Here is a 23,347-nt window from a genome sequence, read left to right on the forward strand (position 1 = left end):
AACGAAACACCAAGGAAGAAGGGGGCCCACCTGATGACCCCAATGAAGTGATGACCCCTACTCCCCACTCAAGATGTCAACAAAGTGACGATTATTCTAAAGGATTGTACTATCAAATCCTATCAAATCAACTTTACTGCTTAATGCTTAAAAGCACAGAACATTTTAGACAGTTTGTTAAAGATCAGAATTTTGATTCTGTAATTTGTAATGTAAATTTAACATAAAAGTGAAAAATAATGATATTACTTGTCACATTATATGTACAATTATTTTCCAAATATTTTACAATCCAATATTAAAGGATTAGTTCACTTTCAACTTTTAACGGATAGGGACAGAATACCAACCAAAGTCGTGTTTTTGAGTCGGTGAATTCAACTCAACTCGATAATGTCAGCTGTTTCTCAGTCCCTCACACACATACAGCATAATGCCATTATGTCAGGGAATGTCTTTAAATTCTAATCAAGGAAATAATCATACTTTCTGTTGTCTTCTTTTAAAAAGGACATCAAAAGTTGGGCTTGAACCATTTTGCGTGAAAAATAACGGAAACTTGCTTCAGCTTGTGCGCAGCTTGTTACAGTAAGTTACAGAGTTCTGATCGGCCAATCTCCGTTATATAGTTTGTGTGAATTATCGTATAATTGTAACATAATTTGCACAATAAGTTTACATAATACACTACAAAATTACTAATCAAAAGGCGATGGTTGGGGGCGGGGTGCTTTTTGTATTTTTTTTTCCACCAGAGGGATGCCATCCCCCTCTCCACCCCCCTCAAGGCGAGACCTGAACATATCATAATTTTTTGTCTTTTTATGTCAGAATTTTGGCTTTACGTCATAATAATTTACATAATAATTTACCAAAACGTTTTCCTTAGTGGCAGAAATGAGTTTCCATTGCTGCATCTCCAAGAGCACAGATGTAACGTTAGCGCTCCTCCACCGGAGGAGGCGCACGGTACTCAACCGCTTCTTCTCTAGCTCGAGCATCGCCGCTGCTGGATGAACTCCCGAACTACTTCGGCAACCCGTTATAACGGTCGACATGGCGACCGAGGAAATAATCATGCATTTTCTTAAGAAGAGATGAAGATAGCCGAGACACAGTAAGAATGCGTGTGTGAGTGTGCATTTGTTATTGTGCGTGTGTGGCTTGCAGAATAGAGCATTTTTGCGTGCATTATGTGTTCGTTTCTGGGTGTGGACCGCACACTGCTGCTAACGGCTAATCTGATAGCTGGTTTGCAGCATTTAGCCGCCCGGCTAGCCTTGTGTAGCTTTGGCTTCTGCTATTTTTCGCGTTTACAGTCAGGTTTCGGGGTTAATTGTTGGGTAGTTCGTGCCATGTGCAGTTTTTGGTGTTGTATTTGTCAGTAATTTGGGTTTCAGCCGTGTATTCGATTGAAATGAATAGCAATTGGGTAAATTAGCCAGTGTAGTTTATCAGCTGAGGTAACGTTAGCTGAACTGAAAGCTGTGTTTACACGGGCCTTCGCGTACAAATACAACTATTTACAGTAATCCACGTGATTCTGGATTTGCATCTATTCTTCCCACATGTCATGTTACCGCTACATTGGTTTGACAGTGTGTGGATAACAATCGAGTGGTACGGTCAAATTCAGATGTCGCCGTTTACATAATCGCGGGATCTCTTGTGGTTTAACGTAGCCTAAACCGATATCCCGCAAGATTGCATATTTCGCCCTATATACTGTGCCTTGCGTTCATTTAATGTCACACATTAGAAAATGTACAACAAACACCTTTTAGAGACTGTTTAACTTATTGTCTTCACTCACAATCATTGTAAGAAATATAAACTGTGTTTGCAATTAGCGTATTCAGTCTAGATGGAGACAGGAGCCAGTGAGCATTGTGTTAGCTCGATAGCTAATAGAGATGGACTGTGGAGAACAGTGTAAATCTTTAACAGTTTGGTTTATTTTCGTCGGGTAAATGGTGTTAATTTTAACATGTTGCTATCAAACATGTACATATGAGGTTATGCAATGCTTATACATTCAGAATGGCTTGAACTATATGAAGTTGAGTTTATTGACAGACGAGTAAACTGTGGGGAACGTAACATTAAGCAGACAGTTTACACCACAGGTAACGTTACCCAGAGTAAAGATTAACTAATAAATACCACCATATTTTTAAACCACAGAAAGCTGTTTAATTTTACAGGCTTTCCCAAGTGTTCAAATATTCTTAATTATTATTTAATTAAATATATACGAATTATTATAGATTACCCTGGATAAAGCATAGTTCCAAATTCTTGTCTAATTTTCTTTACAGTTTAAGGATTTTGAAGAAAGGATTTTGAATAATCTTATCACTCTATAAATCAGAAAATATTGTCAAAAGCCAGAAAAACAAAACAAATTAAAAATCGTTTTTATAGCCCTTAATCTCCAAATAGTTTTGCCCCTGCCTCAGTAGGGTTTAAACCATTTGTTCTTACAATAAATGTTTCAACTGTACTGTTTTTGTTAGTTTTCTGTTTGTTTGTTTGGGTAGCAACAGCTGCCAGACGTGCTTGATCTATTTCCAGTTGGCTCCTGTATTTTACTGTGTAATTGTGTTTGTTAATAATGTGCATCATGTGAACCCACCACTAAAGATAGGCTAGATAGTTAGTTTCCTAATTTGCATATTTGTCAGATTAATCCTCAACTGCATCTCTTTTGTTCCAGGTTTCGGGTTTCACACCATGTGATGATCAACCGGGACGTGTGAACTTATTTAAGAACTCCTGTGTTCAGAAGATGTTTTGATTCCAGTGGAATCTATCTTTCTTTTTTTCATCTATTATTCCCTTTTTGTTAAATGACCCACCCTATCACACATACACCTGCACGCACACCCAAGAGAAACCCCCCTACGCTTGTTTACATGTAGAACAACCTTGCTACGATGCCTGTACAAGCTCCACAATGGACAGAGTTTTTACTGTGCCCCATATGCACCCAGACATTCGAGGAAACAGTGCGTCGGCCCATCAGTTTGGGTTGTGGCCACACCGTTTGCAAGATGTGCCTCAACAAGCTACACCGCAAAGCTTGTCCCTTTGACCAGACGGCCATCAACACTGACATCGAGCAGCTGCCTGTCAACTCTGCCCTGCTACAGCTGGTTGGGGGTCAGGTGAGGAGCAGAGTAGCATTACTAGGGCTGTGATGGTGGCAGTTCATTACCACCTAGTGGTAAAGGGCCAACCATTGTCTGTTTTGGGTTGGGTTCTGTCAGTGTGATCACCATTCTAGGGTTGTGCCGATAGACGATAGTATCGTGTATCGACAAAAGTCAGAGATATCGACGATAGCAGATGTCTCTGTCGATTGTCAAGACGATATTAGGCTCATTCTCCTATTAATGTAGGCTATTACATTTTACATTTTATTTTTATTGATCGACCTATTATAATTCGGCGGCCTATTATAATTCTGCTATCAAACTGCCCAGCTTTTTCACTTAAGCATCGCATTTCATACATGCTCATGCGCGCACACACACACACACACACACTGCGTGCGCAAATAAGGATTAGAGCCTGTAGCCGGTGAACGTCCGTCCACAAACAGATGTACATCGTCTGAAAATACAAGGTATTTCATTGCACTTTAACAAGTCTAATCTGAACGGCCTATATATGTGCAATATTTTAAACGACCCTCACTAACTCTAAGTTTAATGCCACAGTTATGTTAGAATGCATCTCATTCTGGTTTCTGTGGCAGTGTGTTGGGCTCATCATGAGGCGCGTGGTCCCGAGCGCTGTTTGATTGATGCATCAGTTCATTGAACTTTATTCTAAATATATGAACTTACCTGTTTTGAATACTTTATATTTAACGTGTTCGTTTATGTCCTATATTAGTGTTAAACTGATGCACTTTAAATGAAAGCTACTATTGATTTCCACCGTTGACTGATATTGCAGAACATTTAATCTGATAACTTCCGTGCGCAGATGCAACAAATTTGTCACAGGACGCACGATATGACAGTTGCGTCCGACTATATATGAACTAGCTGTTTTAAATACAATATTTTTATATTTAACGTTAGTTTATCAGTATGTTTGAAAGTATATTTTATCTGTTCATATCTGATACGTCCCCCATCCGGGGGCTAAATATTCGATGGATTTTTGGATCACTCTTGGAACAAACGTACTTCTGAAAAATTCCTCCTGCAAAATTCATTCCTTGCCAAAAAAAACCCCTTTATTTTGTTGGATTTATCAAAGAATAAAAAATCGGAAACACATTCAAATGATTATCAGCTACAATTTGTAGAAATAAGAGCTATTTATCCCCAGCATACTCTAATATACACAGATGGATCCAAAATTGGAAACCAGGTAGCGGCAGCTTTTGCAACGAATGAAGTACATCAAGGTATATGTATTCCAGATCAAAGTTCAATCTTCACAGCAGTAGCAAATGCTTTATTGTTGGCATTAAAATTTATTGAAACGTCTTCACAGAAGAAATTCTTAATTATGACTGACTTAAAATCATGCCTGGAGTCACTGGAAAGTATGAAAACTGATCATCCAACAGTAGTCAAGATCTTTGTTAAATTATCAATGCTCATATCAAAGGCTTTTAACATCTTCTTTTGCTGGATACCTGGACACTCAGGAATTACTGGCAATGAGAAAGTGGACAGTGCAGCAAAAGAAGCGCTATCTACAGAATTAGTAAAATGTTCTATACCTTTTACAGACTTAAAACAAATGATAAATGAATACATCAGAAATAAATGGCAATCAGAATGGGATCAATGTCTAAATAATAAGTTGCATTAAATCCTGATGTGAGGAAAAAAACATAATCTCTGTTTTGAGAATCGTTGGAATCAAGTCATCTATACAAGATGCAGAATAGGACATTCATAAATTACACATACATTTTACTCTCAGGAGAAAATCCTCCAAAATGTTCATCTTGTCAGAAATCATTGTCCATTAAACATATCCTTCTAGATTGCATTACATCTGCCCCTGTTGAGAAACCTTTTTTATTCTGTTGATACTTTTGAAAAAGTTTTTAATCAAGTGAGTCCGAACATGGTTCTAAGATTTCAAGAAGAAATACATTTTAAACATCTTTTCTAGTCTTCCTTTGATTAGTTGCATTTTATTCTCGCCATGAATATAGCCTTAGAAGCTGTTATGGCGTTTAAAAGAAAAGAAAGTATATTTTTAGATGATTGATGATTCCATATGCTCTTTCTCGCGCACCTGGCGGTTTAAGACCCCAAATAGTTATGCTATTACAGGAACAAAAAGTCTCTCTTGCTCCCCCCATGCACGATAATATCGTGTATCATCGATCTCACGGGCTGACGATATGACGATTTGAAAAATGACCATATTGCCCAACACTACACCATTCTATAATAATGTGCTGCATTAAAGCACGTGAACACACACCACTCATTTATATAGATTGCATTTGCGTGCACACAGAAACATTCAGGAGCACAGAAACTTGTTGTCAATGTTATCAAAATTATATTTAGAAATCAGATGGCTTCAATAGCATATTAAAAAGCTACAATGATAGGTAAGTAAGTAATCAAACTTGCAGCTTCATTTTTATCAGAGGGATAAAAAAAATATGTACCGTATTTTTCGGTCTATAAGTTGCACCTAAGTATAAGTCGCATCAGTCCAAAACTACGTCATGACGAGGGAAAAACATATAAATCGCACTGGACTATAAGTCGCATTGATTTAGAACCAAGTACCAAGAGAAAACATTACCGTCTACAGCAGCGAGAGGGCGCTCTATGTCTTCAGTGTAGACTACAGGAGCACTGAGCAGCATAGAGCGCCCTCTCGCGGCTGTAGACGGTCATGTTTTCTCTTGGTTCATGTCAAATTAATTTTGATAAATAAGTCGCACCTGACTATAAGTCGCGGGACCAGCCAAACTATGAAAAAAATTGTGACTTATTGTCTGGAAAATACGGCAGTCCTTCCAAACTACTTAATCTCCTTATCTGATATATAGCATGCAGAATTCTAGCTCTAAAGACCGTTGGCAAAATAACATTGGGTGGTTTTTTGCCTCTACTGTGTCCATTCAAATTGTGTAATGCACATCTGTGGATTTTCACTTACACACAGTATTATTTGTGCAAAGTGCATTAAAATGTAAACAATGTCATCCTTGAACATTTATGGGCTTGTGTACCCTTCAGTCAGCACAAATCCAAATGTTTCTATATTTGCTAAATCAAGTTGCTAAACTGTTATTTCTTTTGTAAACAAAGCTTTGTACTTAACTTGTGTGCAACCACTATTAGGGCTGTCACTTTTTATTCGATATTCGAATATGCATTCAAACTTGACGTGAAATATCCGTAATCGAACTATAAATAAATTATCCGGTTTATAAAATGCCATGTGTTGTGCATTTTTTACAGTCTATGATTAGACCGTTTGTTGTTTATTTTATTCCTTGCCATCTTATCCAGTAGAGGGAACTCTAGACGTATTGTAGCGTAGGCCCATGACCAAATCGAGCAAATAAGAGCTAGTAGCCAGGAAGGCACGTCTGTGCGCTCCGAACGTGTGTTCTCCACCGCGGGGAACATTGTAAATAAAAAGAGAGCCGCACTTAATCCAGATCAAGTTGATAGACTGGTGTTTCTTGCAAACAATATTAAGAAGTGAATTAGTCTAGTCTATATGCCTTACTCCTGTTGCTGTTTAGGTTATCACGTTATTGTTTGTGCCTGTTCTGTTTTTTTTTTTTCATTTAGCCTAATGTTGTGGGATATGCATAGTGGCACTTCATATAAATTGATATTCTAAGCGGATAACCTGCTGTTTCAAACATTAAGTAAAAAAATATAATAATCCAGATAGTCCTGTTTATGACTCACTGTTAACTTGTTAGCCTGCACCCCGACGCCCTCGTCCTGAAAGCTTCTCAACTCGCACGTGTCAGTGTTTATGAATAGATTAAATGAAACGGGACAAATTTAATCTTGACAAACTATGTATCATTATAAAGATCTAAGCCTCAAGCATCGACGACAGATCGCTGTTTTTCAATGGAAAGCTTATAAAGACTATATTTGCTACATTTGTGTAAACAGTACACATAAAAAACATGAAGATTAGAAACGCAGTACATACCAGATCTGTCGTAATAACGAGTCATAAACACATCCACAGCTGTAAATCCCGGTTTAGTTAGGAAGGTAAGGGTCCACTGAACGACATCTCATGAAGCACGTTTAGTGCAACGAAGCAATAACGTTGTAATATGGATCATTATTCCTTTGTTTACGTTTCAGTTCTTCAGCGACAGAACTGTTTGCGTCCGTTATGGAATAACTCACGGTCAGAAACTGCATCTTGGTAGTAAAAAAACGGCATGGTTTTGCAGCGTACAGTGTCACAAACAGAATGAGGCGATCCACCGGAAAAAAGAATGAATGAAAAGTAGGCGAAAGATAGTTTATTAGAATTTTGGCGCTGCCTCGTGATGTGCTCTGACGCACTTGTCAGCTGATGGAGGCGGAACTTATAGCGATCGCTTTTTTCTTTGTTTGTTTTATTTTTCAACAGTTTTTATATATGTGAGAGTGTGTTTTATGTTGAATGTGAATGTATCTGCATGATTACCATCTGTTTGAGTGCAAATCAGCCCAAATCAGCTCACTATTACTGTATGATCACGGCTATCAAAGTGAACGCGTCTATATGAATAGAGAGAGTGGATTATTTAATTTATGGCACATTTGTGTTATTACCATCTGTATAAGTGGCCATCAGCACATCAGCACTTATTTGCATCGTAATCCATTGAAAATACTGCATTTCTATCAATCTCAGGATGTTTTGTAATTGGCAAACAAAGTTAAATCTTTTTTTATTGTTCTTATTATTCTTATTTTTCTTACTCAAATTATTCTTATTGTATTTTTCTAGTGCTCAAATAAATCACTTCTATGATGTCTAAGTTTCTGTCTAGTGTTTTATAATTGAAAAAACTATGCAGTGGTATGTTTATGACTAAATAGTTTGTAGAAGCCTTCAATACTGTTGGTAAATATTTTTTTTATATTTGGGGGGTGGGGGTCTAGACGTAGTCTCAGAAAATTTTTTGCTGGAGTCTCATTTTTCATTTTTGAATTTGATTATTCTCAAAAGTGACAGCCCTAACCACTATTATTATTTATTTATTTCATACCATCACCAGTGGTATCCTGCCACTGTGGTGGTGCGGTTGTTGCACTCACCAGCACAGCCCTAAGCATAACCACAGTTTTTCAGATCACTGTGTGCTTCATTTAAGTTGTCTTTTTCTCTCAGGTGCCCAAACAGCAAACTGTGGTGTTCATTACGTGTCCAGAGGACACCAAGCATTATGATGAAGCACGGCAGTGTGTTGAGGAGCTGGCCCTCTACCTCAAACCCCTCAGCAGTGCACGAGGTAACTGACATGTCTGTATTTAATTCAACAAAAACAAATCAATTTTAACAAACAAAACCGGAAAGGGGAATCAACAGACACATCAATAATTTTACATTTTAAAAGAAAAAAAAACTTTTATGGTCATTCCTTTATATAATCTAAAAATAAGTTGGGTGTCTTAAACCGAACGTTAATAAACCACAGTGAGGTCTATATAACTTTTTTTTTTCCAATCTCAACTGGCATTTTATCAGAGATATAGTAATTTTTCTCTGTCTAGATTATGAAATGCCTGCTTACAGAGCACTGTTTTTATCACGCACTTATTTAAGTCTGTCTTATTTAACTCTTTACATTTTGTTTCTCAATGGCAAGCTTAAACGACATATCAATTATGTAATGCAACTTATTTGTGCATTATTGGCTGATATGTTAAATAAAGCTATAACAAATCAAGTTACTTTAACTGTGTAAACGCCGTGTTGACTCGTTTCTATTTAAGATGCAGTGCCGTAATGCCTATACGTCGGTCTTGCGTGCAATTCTCAAAGTGCCCACAAGATATCGTAAATCCGATATTATCAAATCTATATCCGATAATGGAACAGTACTTGTATATCGGGAAAACTGGTAAACTGATTTTCCGTTGATCTCTACTTCGAGTATCATAGTTGTGATGTTATGAAAGTTTGCGACAGAACTTTTCTTCGGTATTGTGATGCACATCTGAGTGACACAGGTTATCCAAAATGAAAAAAAAAAAGGTAGGGATGTGATTTTTGTTCTATCCTTCGGTGAATAGGAAGAAAGTGGTGGCGTTTCAGTGGACTAAATAGTTGTAGAAATACAACATGTCACCAGAGAGAAGTCTGTGATTTCACCAGAAGATTGAGTCATGCCAATAAAAAAAAAAATGGGCTCAGAATCTTTTTAAAAAAATATTTATTTTAATTACCTGCTTTGAATTATTGTTCACTGTAAGTTTAATTGGATGCATTAAAAAAATAGGGTGAATTTTCTTCTCATGCCAATTTTAAGCCAGTATGATGGGAATGGGCAAGTGATTTTTTTTTTTATATATTTTTGGCTTTATCTAGGAGTGGGGTTGAGTAATGCTGCTCAGAGCATGCTGAGCCGCCCCATGCAGAGGAAGCTGGTGACTCTGGTGCACTGTCAGCTGGTGGAAGAGGAAGGACGGGTCAGGGCAATGCGGGCGGCCCGTTCTCTGGGTGAAAGAACTGTTACTGAGCTCATTCTGCAACACCAAAACCCCCAGCAGCTCTCTTCCAACCTATGGGCTGCTGTCAGAGCCAGAGGCTGCCAGTTCCTGGGGCCTGGTAATATAACACTTAGCCTGTTCACACCAACATGAAAGATCATCGTCTTGCGGAAGTTCTGGTGTCTTATATGTTGGCTTTTTTAATCTACAGCCATGCAGGAGGAGGCACTAAAGCTGGTGCTGTTGGCTTTGGAAGACGGATCCGCTCTTTCCAGGAAGGTTCTGGTCCTCTTTGTGGTCCAGAGACTGGAACCAAGATTTCCTCAGGCCTCCAAAACCAGTATTGGACATGTAGTTCAGCTCCTCTATCGTGCCTCCTGCTTTAAGGTAGGTACCCTTTATTGTGCACTTGATCTCATCTGAGGTTTTCACAAGCATCTTATGAGAGTTTTTTTTTTTATGATAAATGTTTTCTAATTCATATTCAGATCTGTTGGGATTAATTCTTTTAATGTGCAAATTACCTTTTTAATCACCTCAACAGCTTATTCGCAATAACATTATCAGCTGTAGCTCTGAGGTTTCAGTTGAATCTCTTCTGTGTTGTAGGTGACTAAGCGAGATGAGGATTCATCGCTAATGCAGTTGAAAGAAGAATTCCGCACGTATGAGGCACTTAGGCGGGAACACGACTCTCAGATTGTTCAAATCGCAATGGAGGGAGGGCTCCGCATCGCGCCCGATCAGTGGTCTTCTCTGCTGTATGGAGACCAGTCTCATAAGTCTCACATGCAGTCCATCATTGACAAGGTAAAAACTGCCATCTGTTTGCACAGCATGAGAATTTCATGCACTCTTTCAAATGGCATAAATGGTATTATGTCTCAGAATAATGGATAAAGGGAATATTATTTGTCTTTTTAGCTGCAGACCCCAGCATCGTTTGCTCAGAGTGTGCAGGAGCTGACCATCGCACTGCAGAGGACGGGTGACCCTGCCAATCTCAACCGGCTGAGACCTCACCTCGAGTTACTCGCTAACATCGACCCCAGTCCAGGTTTGCTAAGACAGACAAACCTAAGATGTTGACTGTGCATATGAGAAACCGAATTAAAGCTTAGTGATATGACGGAATATGTAATGACAGTAAAAACATTTGTGACAATGCTGACAAAATGACTCTGAATACACACAGGCTAATTACGAGCTACAGGCAAAACAAGGGAAAAATGTCAGCGCTAAATCTTGATATACATATACACACAGAATTACAGTATTAATGGCAAATATTCACGTAAACAAACGATTCTTAAGTGAACTTTTGGTTAACCGTTAGTGAAAATCAACTGATGTGCAACATTATATTAGATCTATATATTACACTAGTGCTCTTGATTGTACTGCTTTATTTGTAATGAATACACTGAAGACAATGCAGTGAATTTTACATTTGATTATTTGTTTTTCTTACTTGAATGATTCTGTTTAGATGTAAAATATTGTAAAATGAATTGTTTATAGTCGATTCATTACCTTCTGAATCGTAATTGAATTCTGAGGCTAGTGAAGATTCACACCTCTAGTCGCAATAACGACTTTCGATGATTGGTTAAAACACCCCGTGTGGTGCATTGAGGTATCTTGGAGGGGAAAAAATTGTTGTACATATATTTTTCTATTTGCAATACCACCGAATTTGGTGGTATTGCTAGAGATGTTATGTTATGGTGAAATTGTTTTGGAACCTTCAGACCTTTTCTCAAAATTGATTTTGCTGTCTCTATCGATATTAAACAATTGTTGCGCTGTCATTTATTAATTTTTTTCTGATTCCAACAAATGATACATCATTTTGATGTTAATAGCAATAACTCATTTTTGAAAATGTGCTCATTGTGACTAGGACTGCTCTTCACTCCTCTATGAACTCTCGTGAGTGCGGTTGCCAGATATCAAGAGTTCAAATCCTAGAATCAGAGTTTTGTTGTTCCATAGATAAAAAAAAATTTCCTGGTGGTTTGCTTATTTTAAGCAATCTGGCAACCGTGTGCAAGCAAACACTAGTTCCTTATTGAGGAAACAAACTGGAGTTTAGCGATCTAAATGAAAGCATCATTCAGCCGGTCTGTGTTCTGTCATGAGATCTCGAACGTATTGTTCGCGACTGTGGTTGCTGTATAAATGCACTAAATACTAAAATGAACTAAATTGCTGTTGTGTGAATTTTTTTGTTTTAACATTTTTCATAATATAGACAGAGTGTATAAGTCTTCGGTATAAAAAAAAGATAGATAGATAGATATTAGGGCTGTGTATCACCAGCAAAGTCACAATGCGATACGTATCATGATACAGAGGCCACGATAAGATACGTAGCACGATACAGGACTGCACTGAATTTTACCTCAGTAGAATTTAGTAAAACGGCTGTTTTTGAAACACTGCATACTTTAGGGCCAGTGCTAACTATAAGCAGTTGACCTCTGCAATATGAGGGGCCTCCATAACTGTACCACGGTACAATATAGGTAAAGGCATATGTTTAATGTTTACATTGGGCACTCCCCACCAGGTACAACATTCTGATTGTTTGCATTTTGTTTTTAAGCCCATAAATTTAATAATTTACTCAAATTTATATTGTAATGTACTCCTATTAATATGTTAAAAAATCATCTTAACATTGATGGTAGGTTGTCATTGCACAAATTAATGCACTCTCTACTATTTACAAATAAAATAAAAAGAAGAGTTCTAAACTAATGCACTGTCTTCTGTATCTTACGCACACACGCACTCAGTCACTCACACAGATCACGCTTTGTGTGCAATCAGAGATTCAGCAACAAACTTTTTTACACTGCCCCCGCAAATTTTTATAAACCATAAAAAGCTTAATCGCTCAAGAGCTACTTTATCTTTCTCAACAAGGAGCTGGTAACATCATTGTTTGAAAGCCACAGCTTCACTCTTAATAAAGAAATGCAACAAAACTGAGGTCATTCATATGTGCACAGCCTCTCTCTTTCTCTCTCTCTCTCTCTCTCTCTCTCTCTCTCTCTCTATGTAAATAAACTCTTGATGAATTACAATGTGCTGAGAATAGAATATTGAAGTGGAGATCGCTAAACTGCAAGCTAACAGGTGTTTTCAGAAAGCAAGCGTGTTTATTGTGAAAAGAGAGCGCGTACACAGGGTTGCCAGATTGACAAAGATAAGTAACACACTTAACAGATATTTCCGTATTGTGCAATGTTTCAGGGATAACATCTCTTTATATAAGGCAACCCTGGTTTTGTACCTTTGCCGTCAGATTAAACCTTGTTGATTCCTATATATTAAGCTCTATTCATTTAGAAACTTTGCACTTTTCTACTAAATTTTAAACTGTGTTCTTGTATTAAAATTAAGCACTATCCGCTGCTGTGCACGTGCTACAATATCGATAAAGGGCCAGCTGTATTGATATTTGTATTGTCAAATCTTTGTGACGATACATCGTCGTATCGTTATTTTGAACACAGCACTAATATATATATAAGAAATATCTATGTGCTACAGCAAATAGCTCCCCATCTGAAAGTGTTTTTATTGGCAGTGGGAACATATTTTCATGCCACAGAGCTTCTCTTAAACTAGAGACCATAGACAGACTTGTGTTCTTAGTTAAAAACTTGTGAAAAAAAAAAATTATTTCCCCTATTTTATTTGTATTATTTAAATGCAAACATTTCGAGATATATATCGAATAACATGAAAAACAAATGACAATATCGAGATATAATTTTTTTTTCATATATTGCCCATCCCTGATTGTGACTCATTTTGCCAGCACAGGTCACAATTTATGTTTACATTAAAAAAAAATACTGTTCTTATTTTTTTTATTAATTAATTTTATGATTTCTAAATGAATAATTTGGAGAAATTGCTGTTGAAAATTCAGCTTTGCAATCAGAGGATTAAATGACATTTATTGAAAAGTAAAAAGTGAGTGCCGTGATGAACAAGAAAGGTAACCCATACTCCGAATTTGTTCTCTGTATTTTACCCATCCAAGTGAGAGGTGAACACACCCATCGTGAACACTCACCCAGTTGGTAGCAGTGGGCAGCCATTCGCTGCGGTACCCGGGGAGCAATTGGGGGTTCTGGTGCCTTTCTCAAGGGCACCTCAGTTATGGGTATTGAACATGGACCATTCCCACTTACAGTTCCTGCCAGCACTGAGACTCGAACCCGTGACCTTCGGGTTACAAGTCTGACTCTAACCATTAGGCCACTACTGCCCCTATTTTACAGTAAAATTGTCAAAACATTTTACAGTGGAAGTGTTTTATGGCAATATTACACAATATCAGTGTTTTTACTGTATATAGAATTATATAGAATTCAGCTTTGGTGAGCATAAGAGACATCTTTCGAAAACATTAAATTTTGTAACTAATAATACAATAACACTAATATGAAAATGTAGGATATACCTGTGCCGTATTTAGGGTGTCTGATATATACTGTGAAAATAAATACTTTGGTATGAAATTACTCCTACTGTAAATTTAAGTTTAAGGTCATGCCACCCACCCCTAGAGTGTATTAGTAACATCTGTACCTGTTCGGTACATCTTTATTCAGATGCTCCTCCTCCTACCTGGGAGCAGCTGGAGAAGGGGCTTGTGGCGGTAAAGACGGTGGTGCATGGACTAGTGGACTTCATCCAGAACCACAGCAAAAAGGGTGCCGACACACAGCAAACTCCACAGCACAGCAAATACAAGACATACATGTGCAGAGACATGAAACAGAAAGGAGGCTGTCCCAGAGGAGCTAGCTGCACCTTCGCCCATTCTCAGGAGGAGCTGGAAAAGTGAGTGCCCTTGGAACATCTTGCATATCTGGTTAGTGTTAAACCAAAAACTTGCTTACGATTCAGAATCTCATTTCCTGTTCGCTTCTGCAGGCACCGTAAAATGAACAAACGCCTTGCTGCACGAGTGCCCTGCACCCCTGGCCTGCTGCCTGAGGAGGTGGTCCCATTGGAGCCTGGGCGAAAGGCTTCTACACTTACCAACGGGGCCCCTCTTTCCCAGCTCATCTCCAGAGGCACAGACCCCTCCACATATGACCTCTTACTCAAGCCCAAGATGGATGCCACTAGCCTGAGTGCTCCTGGGTCACCACCCGACACGTAAGCCGTTGCTTCTCAGTTTGACTTCTAGTTCCCTGCTTTTACAGTATCTGAATTGGTTTGACTGCAAGAGGAACAGCAAGAGTGAGAAGTGCTTAAAAGGTTTGGCTTTAAAAGACTCATTTCTGCCTCTTGTCTCTCTTAAGTTTGGATAAATCTAGCTTGGCCCTGACTCCCCACCCTGTGCCTCACCCCAGGGCGGAGCACTTACCCATGCCCAAGCAGGTGCCAATCATGGCCAGAGGTGCGCCACAAATGTATTCACAACAGCAGCCAGAGCTTTTCTATCCAGAGCCCGGCAGACCTCCTCCCTCAGGATCTCAGTATGATGCTCAGTACCCAACAGGTGATTGGATTTGCTCATATGCATGTTTTCTGGTTATGAAAGTCTTCTGCTCTCAAGGTTCTTGGAGCTCTTTAATGCCATCTAATACTGTGTCCTAACTGGGAGTAAAAGATGAATGCTGGGTATTGCCCACCAACCGATTTAAATGAGCTAGTCTTATTCGTAAACTTGAAGATATAAGATTGTGTATACTAAATAATTAACTTGAATATATCAGTTGATGTTTGTCTTAGCTTGGTTTTACTGAATAGCTGTAGATTTTTGTTGAGGGAATTTGGTCTATTTGATTTATTTTCAATTTAATTGCAGATTTATTATTTGTATTAACCGATAAAACAATAAAATGCCAAAATCTGAAAAGTTAATTCAGGCACCGAAGCATTAAAATGTACATAAAGAATAATGGATATTCATTTAGAGATTTGCTTAATAATTTACTCCTGTTTAGGTCATTGAAGACGTAGGTAACTGAGCATGTGACCGTGCAAGTGCATATCTTATTATTTGGTCCGTTTTCTTTGCAGTGTGAAAGTAATTTAAAAAAAAACTCTTGACGGCATGCAAATAGCCATGACCATCTAAATCAATGTTTTGTCAGCCATTTATTCAATCAAAATGTATATTACACCAATTTTTTTTTTTTACTGAATATTAGTTTAATTGTCATAATGCTCATAGTCTTTGTGTTCTTACAGGCAACCCCTACCCATACCAACCTCCACAGTATGTCCCTCCTCGCTATATCCGTAATCCGCCTCCCCCCGGTGAGTCTGCAGTGCCACCTTACCCAGAGCCCTACCCAGGTTACGTCCCAGATCGCCAATATCCAAGCCACCACTCTGGTCCCCCTTTCTCAGCCCACACATATGCACCAGCATCCCATTATAGTCGCAGACATGGACACTATCCCGTACCCCCACCTCAGTTTGCCCAACCCAGAGACGACTTGGTTAGGATGAGCCCGGTTCCTCTGGATGTTCCACCGGCCGCTATGCCTCCACCTTCAGCAGGGGCTGCAGGTTCTCTGTACCACCACCAGGAAGCGTCATCCAGGGACAGATACGCATCGGAGGGGTACTATCCTCCTGGACCGCACCCCAGCCAAATGAGGTCCCACATAGGAGTGAGTTTTGTCCTTCTTGAGGTTTTTGCATGATACACAGTAGTTCCCCTTGCTTGATATGCATGCCTATATTTAATGTTTTTGTTTTATTTAATGAACTTGATTTTAATATCATGTTTAGTATAACATTTATTGCTATTTTTCCAATACATTGACTTGAATATAATTCATGCAAAAAATATAACTTGAAGTTGTTCTTGATAGCTTTTATTTTAGCTTCAAAGAAAAAAATATAGTAATGTATTATCATTATTATATGATGTACGGATGTGTTTGAGCGCTCAGGTGCTTTGAATAATGTTAGCAGATTTACATTTTAATTCTAGTGATGGATTAAGTAAATGCTGACATTAACATTTAATGAAATTACTAGGATTGGTAAATGCTTTAAAATCAGGCTGCAACAACAATAATGAAAATAAGACAAATGTCATAATCGATTAGTCGCGTCTACCCACTGTGCATGAAAAACTTCCACCAGTCAAGTTTATGGTATGGTACGGTATGCGCACTCTTAATGGAAGCAACACGCACGCGGTGCGATGCGCATGTTTTTTCCAGGCGCGTCCGCACCGCATCGAGTTAAAACATCTCAACTTTTCAGAATGCCGCAAGCGCATACCGTAACAACGTTGAAAGCTCAGCCAAGATGAAGGAACAGCTGATCATAGCTGTAAATGGATTGCCATTTTTAAATAAATTTAGTAGCAGAGCTACTGCAAGCGATTTTTAGTGCTGCAAATCCATTTATCATTTGCTGAAATTTCTGCGTCTTCATGGAGAGAGCGGGTCATGGTTGCTTAGTAACGGCAGACGCCTCAGGAGCGCAACTGCCTGAGCGCTTTGGAAAGGAGAAAGCGGCGGACCTAGCATTTTCCATGAGTTTTTAAGCGCGATATGTGAACGGCCCCTTACTTTACACTTCAACCAGTTCAAGTCAGTTAATCAGTGTAAATCTCCCAATCTGATTAATATGTTCTCCCCCAGCAGGACCCTTACAGCCGCTCTCAGCCCAGTCTGGATGACTTGCATCGCAGGCGCAAAGAGCTGCTTGTCCAGCTAGAGGAGAGAAAAGTCATCTCTCCTCCCCCCTTCGCTGCCTCCCCGACTCTCCCCACACACCCCAACGACTACCCTCAGGAGGTGAGTCCTGAATAACATCCTGCTGTCCTTCATGGATCATGAATATAGTGCTTAACATTGCTCTTTTCCATTTTTGAATTCTGAATGTCTGCATGCAGTATTTGGAGGATGGCTCTAAAGCCTTTGGAAGTCGAGAGCCGGACTACACTGGGCAGTATTCCCCCTGGTCATGTGACACCATAGGATCATACATTGGCTCCAAGGATGCTAAACCAAAAGATGTCAGTAGTGCTGTGGAGATGATGGCAAGTGATCTACCTCATGCTTTGTGTTTTCATTCATCAAATAAGACTATCCATAATAGGGCTTTTATTTGTCGTTTCCTTCCTTTACTGTCCTACAACAGAATGCAGAGGGGAAAGTTCTCCGTGAACCACCACTGGACACCCAGCGGCGCTCTGCAGAAGCCAAAGACGATGATCCCATCATTCCCTTTGGTCCTCTGCCCACAGTGTCTCCTTTTGGGGCCATTTCACGTACCTCTAAAACGGGTTACCAGACCACTGGGCCTGTACAGGCCATAGCATCCTCACAGGCCTCGGGCTCCCAACACATGACCACGACAGGTGACTGGACATCTTTATAATACCTAATACTTAGTCGTACATAGGGATAGGAGCTTGCCTGAAAGGGTCCATTAACAATTCTTAGTACCTTTAGTACTTTTGTGATTTGTTTTAAGCGATTCATTTAAAAATCTCCTCACAATTTTTTGATTAAATTCTATTTGAGTATTTTAGTATAGCCTGACTCGGTAAAAGCATAGACAGTAATAGAAATGGACACAGCGACCTCATTGGATTCAACGGAGACAAGTGAAGTCAATTAGAAGCACACACTTCCTGGGGGTCAAGCGTACTGCGCAGACTCAAACTGAGCTTGATGACGTAGATGTCACGTGAGCAACCTGTCTGACAATTGTATTCTATTAAAAAAAGTCTTCTAATAGCTGTGCCAAGAGAAATCTGAATCACCCACCGAATCTTGCAGACGTTGTTGAATAATTTTGTCCCGTTGCTTTTATGGACTCTCTATGGGCTTCTCCTTTGACTTCATGCCTCCACGTCCCCCCGATAGCCTCATAGACAGTAAAAGATGGCCTGCGAGCTTCTCCTCCTGTCCATACAGTAATTTTCTACTGTGTGACAAAGAGTCGCAGGTTATGACGCAATCGTTAGCCTATTTTTTTTTTTTACAAAAACTGCTTCTACGGGGCCACAACGTAAGATTCAAGGTAATGGGGGCTTTTATACATTTTCGTGTTTCTTTAGAAATAATGAATGGACAAATTGAGTCTTTAAACGCCTCAGATGTAAAGTTGTTCGCTGTCAAAGTGATGCCAAAATGAATGGGAGTCAATGGGATGCTAACAGCAGGTGGGGGTCCGCTATAGCGGCGCCCAGGGATGATTCAATAAAATATGAAACCCTGCCCCCCTGGGTAAAAGTGCAAAAGCCAAACCAGGGATATTATCCTTAACTAAAACCATAAATAAAACTACAGCCATATTTCATCTACCCAAGGCAATGGTTCTCATAAGTTGAAGTAAACTAAATAACTGAAATAACTAAAACTAAATGAATTCAAACTAATAAACAAAAACTCATGAATACTGGAATGACTGAAATACATAAATAAAAAAAATCATGAATCCTAATTAAACATCTTAAAAAACATTCTAAAACTTTAGCTTTTTAATTGGACATTAAAATAAAATCTAATTCAAAACATCACAATAAGTATAATAGTATACCATAATGCTAACATAACGCTTGTTCAAGCACTGTTAACAGAAAAAGAGCACAATATATTTAAATAAAAATAAAAGGTAATTTGTGTGATAATGACCCAAGCAGTCACAAGGAGGATAAATAGCAAAGTTGGGGTCCAAAGGGCTGTTTATTTTGAGCAGGTATGCAAAATGTGCAAATAAATAGGTATAAGAGCCTAAAACAAAGATTGTAATAAAACAGTCTAAAACTAGAACTGCAATTACTAAAAACAGTACCAACTCCCCTCTACAACATCTAGGCTGGAGTTTCACATGCTACACAGCACTACAATCTTGTCCAAGCTCTTTATCCGTCCACCTTCAACTTCTAGTGGCGGCTTAAATCTTGTTTCCCACTCTGCCCAAAAAAATAAGAAAAGAAAAGATTGCCTTTTATAGTCTTATTATATACATCATTTAGAAACAAGAATTTAAATAAAATACAATTAATAAGATTAAAAAGAGAACAAATAAATCAAAACATTTGCACCACCATCAATAGGGAAAACAGTGATGGTAGACAATTTCAAGGTCTCTCCATCTCACAAATTTGTATACAAAAAACACTTCTCATTTCCCAACCCTATCTGTAAAGCAGGAGTGTTCTGCCAGTCTTCAAGAATGATCAGTAGAGATCATAATTTGATTCAGGTTCAATTAAAGATTTTTTGAAGATTTAATTAAATTGTGCGCTATTGATTTAAGGTGCAGTCATATTTACAGGTGTTCTGCAAATGTCATGGGCAAAATCTAGTCACTTCAAAAGGAATCCATTTGTTAAGGAATTTTCAGCCAAAGATTGTCACACGTAGAATCTGAAATGCAAAAATCACAATTTTGCCCACAGAATTTTGCAGATATTTCACTAAAATAACTGTACTTTTAGACTTTCGTTGTTCAAGAGTTATGGAAACATCATTTTGTCCTCCAGCAGACTATCCATATGGAAACCACAGTGGATGGGGAGGAGCGTCGTACCCTCAGCATCAGAGCATCAACTCTCAGGGACACTTCAGCGAGTGGTACTGAACTTTGCCTTTTACATTTGCAGAGAAGAACAAGAAAAGATGCATCATGGCAATACTAGATATTTTCAATTATAGTATAATTGAATTAAAATACCCCATAATAGTTTTTATTTTCTTTTATTTAGTTTATCATTTAATGTTTTTTCCGTGTTTCTGCCAGTCTGCCAGTGTCTGCCCATGACCGCGAGCAGCTCAAGATTGAGCTCCAGCAAGTCAACCAGCAGATCTGTCAGCAGACCCGCAGCATGGAGGTGTGTATGAAATCTCCATCCAAATTCATGACTCACAACGTACAGCCTTATATTCATGTATTCTTATTTATATAGTCTTATAGTATAGTAATATTAACAAACCTCTCGCGTGCACACACAGGTGTGTGCGCTGGCATCTCAGCCTGTGGCTGGAGTGAAGTGGTCTTCAGGTGATGCTGTGTCTAGTGAGCAGCTCAGCCTGGAGCTTGATCACGTAGAGCTGGAGATCAAAAAGAGAACCCGTGAAATCGCCATGGTGAGTCAAACTGTCACCGATAGCCATTTATTTTCCATGTGAGGATATTTTTTTGTACAAGTGTTCATATATTTTCATATGACTAATTGAACATGTTCCTATGGTTGAAGGAGAACCAGGTGGCCCATGAATACAAGCTGAAGGCTGTTGAGAATGGGCAGAGTGACCATAAAGCCCAGCTGGAGGAACTCTCTCTAGCATTGGGGTGAGTGGGGAAAGTGGCTGTTCACACACAACACGGTTTTGCATTTTATTAAGCTACTTTTCCATAGTTTTTCTCTATAAACATGCACTATACCAGGGGTGTCCAAACCTGCTCCTGGAGGGCCCCTGTTCTGGAGAGTTTAGTTCCAACCCTGATTAAACACACCTGAACCAGCCTTCCTAGGTCTTCAGACTGACTAGAAACAGAGAGTGCAGTTATCAGGGAGTCGGCCAATTTAAGGGCTCTCATTCGTGAAATCCTTCCAGTTAACTGGAATGTACACTCCATAAAAAATCCTACAATGCACTGCAAAAACTATGGCGCACTAATACTTACTATGCTCCCTTACCAGAAATGACATCACAGGAAACACAAAACACACACGCCAACTCAAATATATTGAGATAGAAGGTTTGAAAAGACAGAAAAAAAATGCCAATTAAATTATTTTTTTTATTATTTCACTCCCCTCTCACATAAGCAAAAGTTCAACCCCCAACCCCCTCCCCCCCAAAAATAATAATTTCCTCTAAAGAACTGGCAGATATCTAATTAGACTTAACATCACCTTAAAGGACTAATTCCTGTTGAGTACTGTTCAAATTTTATTTGTATTTTTTTTCTGGTATATTATTTTTGTACTGTTGTACATCTATTTTTCATATGGGAACATTTTGCACAGCCGGTATTACACTACTTTTATTTGTAATGCATTTTGTATCAAAGTTTGTCTACATAAACGCAGACTCTGAAAGTAAAATAAACTTAAGTACATTCAGGTAAACTTAAATGTGAATTGAATTCTTAAGAGCTGTTGATTAATTCACTTTTAGTTAGCTAAATTAGCTGAATAAAAAATAAATAAATAAATAGTTAAATTTAGTAAGCTGAACTGAAGCCTGATTTTAATTAAATTTATCTCCCAAATAGTCTTTCTAATAATGGTTAATATATTCGTTATTAGCCTGTATACTTAAAATAACATTTACATTTTAAAATTAATTATAAGTAAACTTATAATGTAGTTATTATGTAGACCTAAAATGTTTCTCAAAATTGAGAACATTTGATTAAGTAATCAAAATGCAGCCCTAGATTGAACCTAGATCTCTGTTCCACATCTGTTCACTATTACACTGTGACTTGTTAGGCTCAGCAGTCCATTTCCTCAGGCTACCATCAGCAAAGACCTAAAACAGTTTTCATGGTGCCCTGTTTGAATAATGTTTCCACAAAATACACTCCTCACTCTGAATGTTCTCGTTTCTCTCCATCAGTGAGGTGTCTAATGGATCCAGTGGCATGAAGCCAGCCAGTAGCATGGGTGGATCTATGCTCTCGCTCACCAATAAGACATCTTCTCTCACCCTCTGCTCCGCTGACCAAGTAGCAAGTAGCTCAGACCTTCAGAAGAATGGTGGTGTTCACTCTTGCTCTTAAGAGTACAGACACACACACACACACACACACACACACACACACAGAGACAACCTCTCCAGAGGTCAATATTCCTTCTCAGAGGGCTTTGAAATTAATCTCTTGACTAATTCAAACCAGTTTCAAGAGACACAAGATGTGTTTTTAATATTCAGACTGAGCTGATATGAGGAACACACACACACACACACACACACACACACCTGCATGCTGCTACATGTATGCACCGACACAAACTTCTGTTTTATTTAGAAAAATGAGCAGTATCTGCCGTGATATAAATTTTCTTTCTTTTTGTTCTGTGAATGAGCTTTTTGTTTTAATGACTTCTCATCGCCTGGAAACCAGGGTATCTGAATAATGCTTACTTTGTTGTTTTCCCTCTATATCAAGAACGAACAGTCAACCCAAAGCTAGCACAGACAGGTGGAAACCTGTGGAATCAAAACGAGAATCGAAGCAATATTTCTAGCATCGGGGCTAGTTGCTGATTGTGCTGTCAGGGCTCAGTGGAAATGTTCAACTCCCTGGATCTCTGCAGCCTTGAATATGATCTGACTCACCAGGTTTTAAAGTAGCATGGAGAACCTTTTATGAATCCATTTTTATGGACTGTTAACACAGGTCTCCCCACATGACACACGATCGTGGCAGTGTATCGCTGTGAAGCAGTTCGATTGGGCTCTGGATGACACAAGGGGAAGATCTCTATATATATATATATATATATATATATATATATATATATATATATATAATCAGTTGTCAGGTTTTGTTTAATTTCTGGTTTGGCTCTGTAACTGTTAAGGAATTTGTAAATGTGTGGTTACACGTGTCTTAAGCATTCCGTTTTATAGAATGCAAACAATGTCTTGAAAAATGAGCACTTTTTTACATGTTTTCCATGAGTGTGTGCT

At 38.6% G+C, this 23,347-nt stretch overlaps 1 protein-coding gene across 4 annotated transcripts; it reads left to right on the forward strand.

The window, feature by feature from the left end:
- The first annotated feature begins 936 nt into the window (after positions 1–936).
- LOC132155199 (roquin-1-like) lies at positions 937–23,141 on the forward strand. Of its 4 annotated transcripts, none has more exons than XM_059564063.1 (19): positions 937–1,117; positions 2,717–3,167; positions 8,362–8,482; positions 9,562–9,801; positions 9,895–10,070; positions 10,293–10,493; positions 10,608–10,740; positions 14,318–14,549; positions 14,643–14,870; positions 15,017–15,216; positions 15,912–16,339; positions 17,327–17,482; positions 17,581–17,727; positions 17,829–18,048; positions 20,188–20,275; positions 20,442–20,532; positions 20,654–20,788; positions 20,899–20,993; positions 22,271–23,141. In XM_059564063.1, the coding sequence occupies exons 2-19, from the start codon at positions 2,937–2,939 to the stop codon at positions 22,431–22,433; spliced, it is 3,285 nt and encodes a 1,094-aa protein (XP_059420046.1). In that variant the 5' UTR covers positions 937–1,117; positions 2,717–2,936; the 3' UTR covers positions 22,434–23,141. The 4 variants fall into 4 exon arrangements, with proteins under 4 accessions (XP_059420046.1, XP_059420044.1, XP_059420045.1 ...); XM_059564061.1 differs by having other exon boundaries at positions 938–1,117; positions 20,185–20,275; XM_059564062.1 differs by having other exon boundaries at positions 938–1,117; positions 17,330–17,482; positions 20,185–20,275.
- The last annotated feature ends 206 nt before the right edge of the window (positions 23,142–23,347 follow it).

The sequence above is a fragment of the Carassius carassius genome, chromosome 12 (genome assembly GCF_963082965.1).
Source record: "Carassius carassius chromosome 12, fCarCar2.1, whole genome shotgun sequence".
Taxonomy (NCBI): domain Eukaryota; kingdom Metazoa; phylum Chordata; class Actinopteri; order Cypriniformes; family Cyprinidae; genus Carassius; species Carassius carassius.

Coding starts and splice junctions, on each gene's coding strand:
- LOC132155199 (XM_059564061.1), top strand. CDS start 2,937: ATGCCTGTACAAGCTCCACAATGGACAGAGTTTTTACTGTGCCCCATA. Junction 3,168..8,361: donor TACAGCTGGTTGGGGGTCAG/GTGAGGAGCAGA, acceptor TTTTTCTCTCAG/GTGCCCAAACAGCAAACTGT. Junction 20,533..20,653: donor AGCAGACCCGCAGCATGGAG/GTGTGTATGAAA, acceptor GTGCACACACAG/GTGTGTGCGCTGGCATCTCA.